This window comes from Suncus etruscus, chromosome X, assembly GCF_024139225.1.
Source record: "Suncus etruscus isolate mSunEtr1 chromosome X, mSunEtr1.pri.cur, whole genome shotgun sequence".
Taxonomy (NCBI): Eukaryota; Metazoa; Chordata; class Mammalia; order Eulipotyphla; family Soricidae; genus Suncus; species Suncus etruscus.
Genome location: NC_064868.1, coordinates 61197208 through 61210550, shown reverse-complemented (window position 1 = coordinate 61210550; position 13343 = coordinate 61197208). Strand labels below are relative to the sequence as shown.

General features: G+C 38.8%; 1 protein-coding gene across 1 annotated transcript in view; it reads right to left on the bottom strand.

Moving 5' to 3' along the window:
• Nucleotides 1-6333: 6333 nt before the first annotated feature.
• Nucleotides 6334-13343, bottom strand: part of LOC125999248 (diacylglycerol O-acyltransferase 2-like protein 6) — a 38690-nt gene continuing 31680 nt past the window's right edge. The window contains exons 2-7 of the mRNA XM_049767324.1: nucleotides 12653-12763; nucleotides 12044-12114; nucleotides 11459-11663; nucleotides 9776-9950; nucleotides 6916-7127; nucleotides 6334-6488 (exon numbers count right to left, since the gene is read on the bottom strand). Of these exons, the coding sequence (XP_049623281.1) occupies nucleotides 6334-6488; nucleotides 6916-7127; nucleotides 9776-9950; nucleotides 11459-11663; nucleotides 12044-12114; nucleotides 12653-12763 (929 nt within the window). The remainder of the gene's footprint in view (nucleotides 6489-6915; nucleotides 7128-9775; nucleotides 9951-11458; nucleotides 11664-12043; nucleotides 12115-12652; nucleotides 12764-13343) is intronic.

The window sequence follows — 13343 nt, the reverse complement described above, 5'->3', positions numbered from 1 at the left end:
CAGGGGTTATTCTTGGCTATGAGTTCAGAAATTGCTCCTGGCTTGGGGGGACCATGTGGGATGCCGGGGGTTAAAACCGCAGTCCATCCTAGGCTAGCACTTGCAAGACAGACACCTTACCTCTAGTGCCACTGCTCCGGCCCCATGTTTTCTGTTTCTGATCAGGTTTTTTTCTATTGAGTTGTAAGCATTTCTTAAAATATATTTTGGACACTAGACCAGGTACATTTTCTAAAAATTTATTTTAATCTTTAAGTTCTTTGTTTACATTTGTATAGTATCATATTTAGAACTCAGTATCCTGCACTTACAAGGCATGCCCTCCATCTCTTTAAACTCTCTAGCTCCTTATTTTTGTAAAATGTATAAAGGAGAGTTCCAAATGTGTTCCTTTTCATATGAATTCCAAATTAGCCTGATATAATAATAAATTATCATTTATTGAAAAGATCATTCCTACTCTCCAGAGAATACTTTTAGAGCTCAGCAAAAGTCAATTGGCCATAAATATAAATAGGTTTCTGGACTCTCAGTTTTATTCTATTGAAAGAAAACATTTTATTATGTTATTTGTATGAGTTCACTGTGAGTACAATCTGTGTCATCTTCACCTATATTCCTAAACTAATTTAAGTGAGGTTCCATAGAACTCATTTAGGGACACGGAACTAATTAATATGTCTCTAAAAATTAGAAATAGGAGGAATGGTGATGTATTGGAGATATTTTTCTTTTGAAATTATTTAGGCACGGGTTTGAATGTTAGTTTCATCCAAAGCGCCATATGTGACTTTGTTCAAGTTTCAGAATATCTAGAAGTTTTTGTTATTTTACTGTGAAATAAAAATGGTAATTTCACAGTGTTGGTTTAACGTTAAGAGACTATAGTTCCTCAGTCAATGACGCACCAAAGACTTATGTTACAAGTCCAACTCATCGAACATGTTTTGGCAAATCACTACTTCCCTTTTTTTCCATTTTTATTTCTTTCTCTCTTATTCCCTCTACTTCTTTTTGCCCCTCTCTCCTTTATTCTTCCTCATTAATTTAATCTATTTAAAAAAGCTCTCTCTGTCAGTTGCCCCTTCAGAAAGGTATCTCTATAGTTAAGATGCAGTGGACGATACTACATAGGGTAATGACATCCTATAGTCCTCAACACCACATTTCTTATTACTCTAGATGTGAAAACTGCTTATCCTAAAAGCTCCAGCCACTATATAATCCTAAAACTTTTATTTAGCAAAGACCAGCCCTGTCAGTGATAAAGAGCCTCAAAAGTGGAAAATCCTCCAATACTAATGCACTGGCCCAATCTTCTTTAACTTATTTTACCGTATTTACTTATTCTTCTTTTATCTTCTCTTTTATCTTTTGTTTTCACCCTTTCTCTCCTAAGCCATATCTTAACCAATTATTTATCTTTTCTTTCTTTTTTATTTAAACAACTTTATTACATACATGATTGTGTTTGGGTTTCAGTCATGTAAAGAACACCACCCATCCCCAGTGCAACATTCCCATCACCAATGTCCCAAATCTCCCTCCTCCCCACCCAACCCCCGCCTGTACTCTAGACAGGCTTTCTATTTCCCTCGTACATTCTCATTAGTAGGATAGTTCAAAACATAGTTATTTCTATAACTAAACTCATTTCTGTTTGTGGTGAGCTTCATGAGGTGAGCTGTTACTTCCAGCTCTTTTCCTTTTGTGTCTGAAAGTTGTTATTGCAAGAATGTCTTTTATTTTCTTAAAACCCATAGATGAGTGAGATCATTCTGCGTCTTTCTCTCTCTCTTTGACTTATTTCACTCAGCATAATAGATTCCATGTACATCCATGTATAGGAAAATTTCATGACTTCATCTCTCCTGACTTGTAAACTCACCTCCAGGGAAGGCTCCAGGGAAGGCAAGCCGTCCACAGATAAGCCACACACAGGATGAAATTAGGCCAATAATGGAGCACAGCACAGAAGACAGGCAGGTAGGGGTGCTGGCATCTGAGTTCCAGCAGAGTTCAGCGGCTTCCCCTTTCTGGGTGTGTATATAAGCTCAGCTCCAGGGAAGGCTCCTGGGAAGGCAAACCATCCATAGATGAGCCACATACAGGATGAAATCAGGCCGAAAATGGAGCACAGCACAGAAGACAGGCAGATAGGGGTGCTGGCATCTGAGTTCCAGCAGAGTTCAGCCTCCAGCACAGTTCTTAGTGTGATTTTTTCTTCTTGTTTCAATGATGTTCTTTCCTTAGAAAGAGTGCATGGCCGCGTAGCGAAGCGGAGCATCCGTGTTCTGCTGGAGCCTCGTTTCGGCACACTCCCAAGAGGTTCAAGTGACAGGACAGGAGACAGACACACACAGGCAGCACTCACAATTTCTCACGGTTGGGCCCCACTGGGCAAGCATAGTTTCGTAGATTTTCCCAGCCTGACATCACAAACAGGGGACCTGACTTCTGCAAAGTACTGCTCATAGCTGGTTTTCACGTTGTGAAGCAGTTCCTTGGTGTGACCGCCCTTGAATGAGCCTCTGGGAGAGAGAGTTTTCTGGGGCCTCTTTTTGTCTCACTCCCAAGAGGTTCAAGCAACAGGACAGGAGACAGACACACAGAGGCAGCACTCACAATTTCTCATGGTTGAGCCCCACTGGGCAGGCGTAGTTTCATAGATTTTCCCAGCCTGACGTCACTATTTATCTTTTCTTAACTCAAGCAAATCTCAAGAGCTCAGACCCATCCTATGAGCGTCTGACCTCCAACAACAACAACAACAACAACAACCTAAGAATAGAACATTAATGCCTGTCTTTATGTGGGCATGAATTTGTAGATAGGGGTCCTCTCTGATTGCCAAACCTAAAATGTAAACAAGTCATGTCTAAAATGTATATAGCTCCTCTTTTATATTACCCCTCCTTCCCCTTCAAAAATCCCTCTATCCTCTCATCCTCCAATCCTGAATGGATCAGGCGATGGCGCCCTTCCTTATTTAACCCTCTTTACCCTCAGTTATTAACCTATTAGGTAACAAGACCAACCTCCTTTCCAATAAACAACCACCAAGCTCCCAAACAGAAAGAACACCCTCCCAGCCCCACATTGCATGCCTCCACAGAAACTACAACCAACAACTTGACTCATGCTTTATGGCCCTTCTTCTTATCCTTCTAATCATGAACTGTTGAATGCTACCAATTCAGCCCCAGAAGGAACTCAGCCCAAGGACACTTCCCTCGTGGCTACAAATAACTTTGCAAACCCAACAAAACATGATGTGTGATGAAAAACTGCCCTGGATTTCACCCCTCACAAGAATATCTCAAAAGACTCAATGGGGAAGCCTATATTTCCTTTATGTGTTTAATACTACCATAATAATACTTCCTAATCTGTTTATTCCCAAAAGTAAGTTCGTCTAGTAAACAGCATTGTTTTTAATGCATTTTAAATGTAATTTTATTTCTTTATTACATATATATGTATATATACCCACCAAATATATTGTTTATATATATATATATATATATATATATATATATATATATATATATATATTCCTTTTTCTCTTTCTCTCTCCAACCTCACCTGTTTTGGTTCTGCTTGGTACGAAAACCTACAAGAAAAGTCTTGCCTGGGATAAAAGCTCAGGTCAAAGCCAGTGCACAGAGATTGTGCAGACTATCATTCTCACCTCCAAATACACCAGCTATATAAAATATCACCATACCCTTTTGCATAGGCACTCTAAATAAAGGGACATGTTATACACAGAAACAAGCTCTTATCTACTAGGATAAGAACCCATACTTTTTATAATACAGGCTTGCCTCCCCACCATGAACATGTGTCATGTGGACCCAACTTAGACTTCATATGATTGGACAGCGACGGTCCAACCCAGAACCCCAGATCCCAGACGTGGGACCAACATAGGTACCTACAACAGCACCAAAAACCAAACTACTCCTGGGTAAACTCCGAATACTATCCCAGCACCAACTTGCAATTTTTACCATGACATTCTGACATGAGAAAACAGCAACAACTTGAGCTAAGGAGGGCTGCCCTATCTCACCACCTAAAGCAGTGGTCAGCAACCTTTTTTTTCAACTGAGCCAAATCTCACCAAAACCACGATTGAAATTTATTTTGAGAGCCACACAGGGCGCACACTGACAGAGGTAAGGAGCAGAGTTCTGACTCCTGGAGCAGCCGCCAGGCACACAGAAAAGCCAAATTAAATGTGTAAAGAGTCACATGTGGCTCACAAGCCGCAGGTTGCTGACCACTGACCTAAAGGTATGATACAACTGAGAGACATGCCATTCTTTGCCCTAAGCTAAAACTAAAAATACTATATACAAAAGACTAACTTTGACAAACATGGACTGGACAGAACCTATCAAGGGACCAATAAGGAAGTTCCTAGACTAGGCCTCGGCCTAGGATTTATACAAAAACCAAGATCTCTAATCCCAGAGGTCTGACTTTGACAAGTGCTACTGAGCAGAACTTCTGGAACCATGCTGAAAGACTATAGCCTAGGCTTTGTCCTAGGATCTGAGCAAAAACCAAGTCCACTAATTACAGAAGACTGATTGCAAAATCAGTGATGGAACAAAAATCCTAAAACCATAGAGAAAAACTCTCTCCTAGCCTCACCCTATGACCTATGCAAATAACAAGGTCTTCAGCTACAGAGGTGGGAGTTCATCACCCACATCTGAGTGAAAAGTTTTCTGGCATTATAAAAAGACCTTGGGGTGTGTAAATGAGTGAGTATGGAGCCTGTAGTTGTTCCCATGGCAGTATGCTTTAAGGGTGAGAAACCCTGTATCTCTTAGGCCAAGGGAATTCCCATTCTAATTTCCCCAATATTTACTGTGCCTATGCAAAAAAAGAAAGTAAAAAGAAACACAACCTTTTTATAAGAAGTTGCTGGTCTGGTTTTTTTTTGTTTGTTTGTTTCTTCATAGCTGATGGTTTTGGTTTTTGAGTTATTCTTTTTTCATTTATTCTTTTTGTACTTTTGTTGTTACTCCCTTATTGCTTTTTGTCTTGTCTTGTTTCGTTTTATTACCTTTTTCTTCTTTTTCCCTTTCTTCTCCCAAATGGATATTTACAACACCTAGATGGACTCCTCTCAGATCTTTTCTTATATCTCCAATAGAGCCACATTACTGGAATCACCTTAATTAGCCTCATAATTGGAGCAAAAATGGATGGTACCAGGACCAGACAGTCACATTTTCATTTGGTGAAAATAAAAAATGATCAGACTTGAATACCAAATCCGAAGTCAATGACAACAGAATCGATGCTCAATCTACAACAAGCTGTACAAGGGGGAAAGAGTTGCACTAGCATTACAGGGGGTAAAAGAGGGAGAAGTGGGATGCATGCAGGGAACAGGGATGGAGGGAGCACAACACTGGTGGTGGGAATGCCCCTCATTCATTATCACTATGTGCCTTAAATATTACTGTGAAAGATTTGTAATTCACTTTGACTACAATAAAAATATAGAATATAGTTCCTGGAAAAGTAGTAGTTGAATTACAGCTGTTGCATGGTATTGTGGCTACCTCCCTTCTGATTCAGGATGCTTATGTGATATTAGTAGATATGGTTTCCCGTGAAAGCTCCCATGGCTATGCTACACCTACATTTTGTGGCAATCCTCTTCTACCTTTTTAACTTTTCTAATCGGTGGACTTATAAGAGTGAAATGAATACCTAAAGAACAATATTCAGGCAAGGTTTGCGTTAAGTACATTAATGAACAACAGAGAAGGTAGGAAATAGTATATTGTTTTAATATATATAATTTATTTATGTAGAAGATATAGTACATATTAATGCAAAAGTTTTAGCCAATCTATAACTCTGTAACAACCAGAGGAATCTTATTTTCATAGTTCAGAAAACCACAGTTTTTACCTCATAGTTTTCTTCAAATTGTAAGGAATTGGGGGGAAAATCAAATGTTATTTGTTTTCAAGGAGTTTTTTAAGCATAAACTTTAATGATGGTGTCACCGAGGCTCATGAAGAAGGTAGATGGTACTCTTCAACTCTCAACTAATTGTTGACTGAAATTATGGAGCAAAACATAAACAAGCCCAATTCTGTGAATTCATGACTGCTTGTCAAAGAGTTGTTGCCTAGGTTTCCCCATTTTTCTTACATCTTCCCTCAAACCTGATTAAGCACTTTCTGAGTTTGTTAGCCTTTACTCTCATCATGAACTGAGATACTACAATTACTAAGAATTATTCCTTCTCAGAAACCTCATAATTTTGGGACTTTTGTAATGAGGTCAATCCACCTTTTGTTATAGCATTATCAGCTCCTGTGTTTCTGGGAGACCATACTGGACTTTGTGCTCATTAAATAGCTTTTTCAAGGCACTGACATAGAGTTCATGGTATTTGTCGACAGTCTTCTGGTCTGGATCATTAATCCTGGGCATTGGCATGGGCTCCCCAACTATGGAAAAAGGGAGAGAAAAGCATAAAAATTTCCCCTTTATTAAATGACCCATCCCTCCAATTACCAAAAAGTAAAATTCAGTGTGTAGGTCCCTTTTCTTCTTCTCCTTTATTCTAGCATCATCCAGCTTCATATTTGCCAAACATCCAATCTATTGCATGCTCATGTGAATTACAGTAATTCAAAAAAGTGCTCAAGGAATGTTATGTGAATAATGATGCTTTCTTATCAGCTGCTGCCTAGAAATAGCTACTACTCATATTTGTTTAGTTGTCCTCCCTACACTATTGTCAAGCACACTATCTAGAATTTGCACTGTCCATACTAGCTATGTGCTGGTATCCTAGGACGTGATGGGTGATCATTGGAGGAGGGAATAAGGGTATCATTGATCAAGGTAGTCTACAGATACTGGAAAGCTCACCAACAGTGGTAATGGGTCGATTGAAAGGCAGGAGGCCCCAGGATCCTTGAGTGAGACCTTGGCCATGAAAGGTACAGAAATTTAATCCCAGAAAAATTTTTAATGTATTTTGAACTGCCTTTTGGAAAAATCTTTTCCACGTGCCTTCAGGGAAAGTCTCTTGATTGTAAACATCATTCTCACCAAAGGAATAACAAGGAACAAGATATGCTCTGTAAAGAGAAGGGCAGAAGTGTGAATTTTCCCAGTCCGCTTTTTTACAAACCCTCTCATAGGGAGAAACCTCTCCAGTCTCCCAATCAGAAAAACAAAAAGAACGTACGTTCCCAAATATCTCCAGCCCGTGTTTCATTCGAGGAATCTTTCACTCTTTGTAACATTCCATCCTTTGTAGGTAGATGCTCCCTCTTATCCTTTGTTGGGTAGAACTAATTTAAGTTATCTAACTGCTCGGGTTGTATTTGGCATCCAGAGAAACCTTCTAAACCTGAATCTTTATTGGTGCTAGCATGCAGCCATCTTGGTTCAAATTTTGGCAATCAATATGATACCCTGAGCCCTGTCAGGAGTGACCCTTAAGCACAAAACCAGGATTCAGCTATTAGCATTTCTCAATGTGGTCCAATAACAAAAACAAAAACAAACTGCATCTCTAATATGTCACTGTTCTTGTTCACAACTTTTTGTTGTTTCATGTTGACTTTATCAGGTTGCACTACTGTTGGTACTAGGGAGCTACTCCCAACTTTAGGCTCAGGAAGTATCTTCCTGTGGTTCTGGGAAAACCAATGCAGGTCAACTTCATGCAAAGTAAGCACCTTAATCTTTTTACTTCTCTCTGGACCCAAACATTTCACTTTATAGTACAATGTGGCCTTTGTACTCTATTCCTACTACTTGATTAGTTTTCTTATCCTCACCTCTTTTCTGAAATCTACTTGGCTATATTTATCCAAGTTTTCTCTTGTTTGTCTTGTAGTTTCTGCTCCCTCTGTTGAAAATGTCTTTCCATATCTTCAGATAGCTAACTCTATTTTTGTCTAATTTAATTCCCTGGAAAACTATTTCCACATGCAATCCCTCCACCACAGTTTGGATAGATACTGCTACTCACCTAGAGCTTTCCTCTTCTCTACTAGCACTACCCCAACCCTATATCATAGTTATCTTCTTATCTCTTTGACTTACCATAGTCAGAAAGCCTATTAAATAAAAGTGGGAGAGCTGTGTCTAGTTCACATAGCTCTGGCATAATGTTTGATCATTGCTGTCCTCAGTGACTGCCTGAGTGTATTGTTTTCTTTCTGTGTTGATTGGCATATACTGCTAATATTTTAATTCACAATTAATATGTCATCTACTTCTATAATAATTCAAAGTCTTTCCATGAATTGGTGTTCTCATTGCACTTTAAAAGTAATGGCCATTATAACAAGCTATTCACTCAACCAATATTGAATTCCTTCTATGTGTTGGCACCATGTTGTTTTAAGATATGGGGCTATGTCAATGAGCCCAAAATATTTTCAAAAATATCTGTGCCTATGGATATGACTTTTGTAATTCGTTAATAAATTAATTTTGGTTTTGGAGCCTCAGTGGTGCTCAGAGTTTACTCCTAGTTCTGTGCTCAGGGTTCAATCCTGGCAGGGCAGGGGTTACCATTCGGAGTCCTGGGAATCAAACCTGGGTCAGCCATGTATGCAGCAAGCACCTTACACTCTGTGCTATTTTTCTGATCCTTACCTATTATTTATGAAAATATAGAACAAATATCATAAGAAATATATATTCATTATATGCAAGATGATAAAAGAAATGAAAAGAGAAAGGAGCAGAATGGTCAAGAGATATCTTATTTAGAAGAGGCATTTCACCAAATAATTGAAGAAGTAAGGGGCTTTATTTGAGAAATAATATTCCAGGAAGAGATCGCCTTAGAGGGAAGAATGTGTGGCCTGTTTAAGAGACAGGAAGGAGACTAGTGTAGCTCTATTGGAGGGAGTAAGGGTAAGAGCAATGGGTGATGATGATAGAGAAGTGACTAAGAACTAAAATAATTTAGCTCATTTCATGTTCTTGCAGGCCCTTGGAAGACTTAAGCTCTTGCTTAGAGAAAAGGGGATCATTGTTGGATCATTTAGAATAGCGACCTGATATAACATGTTGATTACTGTTGAGAATAGGCTCTTGGATATGGTGAATGAAGGGCAGAATCAGAGAATGCAGTAAGAAGATTAATTATAATAAAGGAGATTAATAATCCAGACAATAAATAATGGTAGATTAAATGAAGAGATGTTAGTAAAGATTTGGAGTGGTGGATTTCTAGATAGATCTTGTGATTGCGCATGTATCTGTCTTTCTCCATAGAACTGTGAGTTCCTTAAAGGCAAAAATGAGGTCTAACATATTTATATACCCTCAATATTTAGAATTATGCCTAACTTACCAAGAGTGTTTAATAACTATGATATTGAATTCATCCTATTTATCAAACAATATTATATGCTCCTTGGAGACAGTAAAATTGTTTTATCTTTAATCTTGATAGTTCCATCTAAGTTAATGGTTGCTATGAAGCCCCATTTCCCAAGAAAACCAGACTATCAGAATAATGGGAAGAAAATAAAAGATTCCCAATTTAATATAAGCAAAGTACATAACGAAAATGTGTCTCACAGTCCCAATACCCTTAAGGCACAATGTGAGGAAGTGTAGAGAAGTAGTAAAGGTGAAGATGTGTGTGTGGGAGGGGGCTCTTACAAACAGGTTAGTAAGCGAGGGCAGCAAGCTGGAGAGATGCCCTGGAGGACTTATGACACTCTTGGTAATAGAATACTAAAGTGTCATGACTCACCCTGTTTTCAGTGCCAACTTCACAAAACCTTTACGATTTTTAAGGAGGATAGTAGAAGATCCTGGTTGGCCCAAGAGGGATTCAGCAGCTCCACCTGGCACAAGAACTGCAGCATTGCCTGATTTTTTATAAGTCAGAAAATATCTTAAGGACGACTCACTCACAGGGCATACTCCTGTAGAACCAAAGAATCAAGTGGCATTAAAAACTTGGTTCCTGAGATTGCATAGAGGGGATTCCTCCAGGCTTTTCCATTGGTTCATCTGTTTCCTGACTTGTGATTTTTATTCTTTTGTCTTCTCAACTGCATGGCCTGGTTTAGCTGTAGTCTGATCTCTCTAGGGTCATTTTCTTGCTGTATTACTAAATTGGGATTACATTTAAGTTTTTCTGCTATCTTCCTCTTAACTCAATAGTGCTAAAACTCACCATCCCTTCTTTATCCATAAATTAATCCCAGGTAGCCAGTTCTGGAGCAATTACAAAGTTCTTCTCCTTCCTTCTATTGATTATCACTAGCCACCAATTTTCTCTGCTCTTAACCTCCATTCCAGAGGAAATCCAAATCCTTTAGTCTCAGGAAGAGAGGCAGAGTAAAGAACCTATCAAAGCTAAACTGAAGGGTTAGGGCATTTGCCTTGCACGCGCTAGCCTAGGACGGACAGCAGTTCTATCCCCCAGCATCCCAGATGGTCCCCCAAGCCAGGAGCAATTTCTGAGCGCATAGCCAGCAGTAACCCCGAGTGTTACCGGTATGGCCCAAAGACAAAGAAAAAGTAAGTAAGAAAAGAAAAAGCCAAACTGAAATATATATGAATTATGGACTGAAGATAACATCTGCTTATTAAAATTTACAGTCTTTTTCTGAATTCTGTTTTTTATATTTGTCCAGTGTTTATGTGTGGCATAAATTGTTTCCAGAACTCAGTAACTGAGAAAAACTATTGCTTCAGGTTGCTGTCAATCTCAGAGGTAAGTAGAGTAGAAGCTTATATAGAAATTCTAGTGGCATCTTTAGATAAATGCCTTTACTTTTTAAAGTTTGGTTTTAGTTGTTATCCATACCTTTTATGCAGAAAGATGGGTAGTCATAGCACCTGGCTTGAAACTGGGCATGAAAATGTTGTCCTGTATTCAGATAGTTGCTGATTCTTTATCCCTTGACATCTTTTAAAAATCTGAAGGGGCTTCCAGATGGCCATGGGTAAGAAGGTTACCAACTAGTTTGTGAGACTTTAAAATGTCTTTAAGATGACAGCTACCATATAAATGAGTGGACAAAAGAAGGCAACTGGCATTCTCAAAAACAACAGGGCAAAGTTGTTCTGAACTGTACCATTCATGCCCGAATTTCCACATATTTAGGTTTAGTATTTGGCTTTGGCTTTTTTCTTTATTTTTACTTTGATCTAGAACTCTAGCACTTTGGTTCCTCTTCTGAACGTATTCTGGCCAACACATATAAAATACTATAACTTATTCTGTTGCTTAAACATACTATTTCCCAGATCTTGGATGAATCTTATGCTTGGTCTGATGCTTAGCTAAGTTTACTGATTAACTGTATTCAGCATTCATTTGTACTAAAGTCCTTTTTCAGCAGGAATTGATAATAAACTGATTGTCATGGCATTTTGAGATCAGAATCTGAGATAGATCATATAATAGAATGATTATACTTACCCAGTGCCATAACATATTCTCGCACAAATGGAATCCAGAAGAACCCTTCCAACGTCCCTATAGAAGGAGTGATGGCTGGAAAAATCTGAGAAAAATTAGTGGCTTCAGTGGCAAAGTTGACGAAGACACCATGTGAGAGAACGCCATGGGGGTGGCAGACAAAGACATAGTTGTGGTCAGGAGGTAGATCATGGGTCTTCACCAGCTGTTAGAAGAAAACTCAGTCAGAGAAGTAGATCAGAGAAAAAAAGAAAGAGTAAAGTGTGAAATTAAATCCTAATAGGTAGTCTGTGTTTCCCTTAGGGATCCGCAAATTCCTATTTGTTGGAATGTCATAATTATCATAAGATTTCTAAGGCTTAAGATATTCAGAAAGACTGACTTGTGTTGCATTTCTCAGGAAGGATTGTACTCTACTCATATCTCCAATATGCTTAACTCTCTTTGACCACCCCGCCCCCCATTCTGCACTAAGCCTCTAAATCTCAAACTTCATGCTAATCAACAAAGCCTCTGAGGACATACAACTGAATGATGATAGACTGAGAAACAGGAATTAAAGATATCCAGAGAAAGGTTGGTTACCTTTACAGGAAAGTAAGTTTGGAAATACTTCCAGAGGGTCCAGTTTCTTACCCAAGATGAACGCCTACCACCTGTGGGTATAGAAAAATAGGGAAGAGCAGAAAGAACATTATGGTACCTCTACCTTTCTTAGAGGTGAAGAGTTATTTCTATCATCTTTGGGTCACAGAAATGACTTCCATCTCATAGTTCTATATTCCTAGGGCACAGTGCTATATATGTACATACTCCTATAAATAAAAATCCCAAGAAGACATAGGAAGACCCTACTTCTATGGAACTAGTCAAAAAAGTGACCTGAAAACAATTTGAGCCTGGAAATATCTGCTTAGATACATCATTCAACCTTTTTATTCTTCTTGAGACCCTAGAAAGAACCTGTGTTTCCTGCTGAACTTTGCTCTATCTTCCCTCTCTTACTATTGCTCTCTTTATTTTCTTCAATTTCTCTACTTCCCTCACTCTTCTCACTCCTTTCCATTCCACTCCCCTTCTTTCCTCTTTCCACCTTCTCTCTCTCTGATTCTCTCAGTCCCTTCCTCCATTGCCCTTTCCACGTGAATCCATATTTGTTACAGACAAGGATCCCACCCCCACTCTGTCCCTTACCTTGATTATGGGTATCCCAATCATAGGCGAGCCAGGATAAGGCGAGCAAAGACAGGATCCAGAATTTAGTGAACACCAGTAAGTAGGGTATAAATAAAATAGGAATAGCTCCTGGGAGGGACACAAAGAATTTATATCCTTCAATTCTCTTCAAGTTTCAGTCATGTCTCATAAACCAATCTCTGTTTTATAGTGAAGAGCCAGGTCATGAGTAGTGTTATACCCTTATCTTCATTTTTAGTTATATGACAAAACTGCCTATCTGCTATAGTCTGGAATGACTTCTAAATCCCTGAATATTGGATGCCCTTGGTGATTGAGGGTGTAACTGAAGAAATAGTTGAACCATAACATTGTAATAGCATTCCTTAAACTGGGATCAAAGACAGCTCTAACACTTGGGCTTAAGACTGATATCTTCATTCTGGAAGACTTGTCTAAAAGTTTGGCCATCCTTCCTTTATAAAATTGTTCAGCCAGTATGTTCTAGTAGTGAGGGGCTAACTGTGGTTTGTAGAGGCCATTGAATGATGAGATATATGCATTCAAAACTGCTTCCCATGCTCAGTTTTATCCTACTCAAAATTTCAGAATGGAAAATTATCTCTATAAGCAAAGGGCCACACTAGGCTGTGCTGTTAAATACAAATGTGACACATCTTGCAAAAGTGGAAATTGAATTATATTTTAA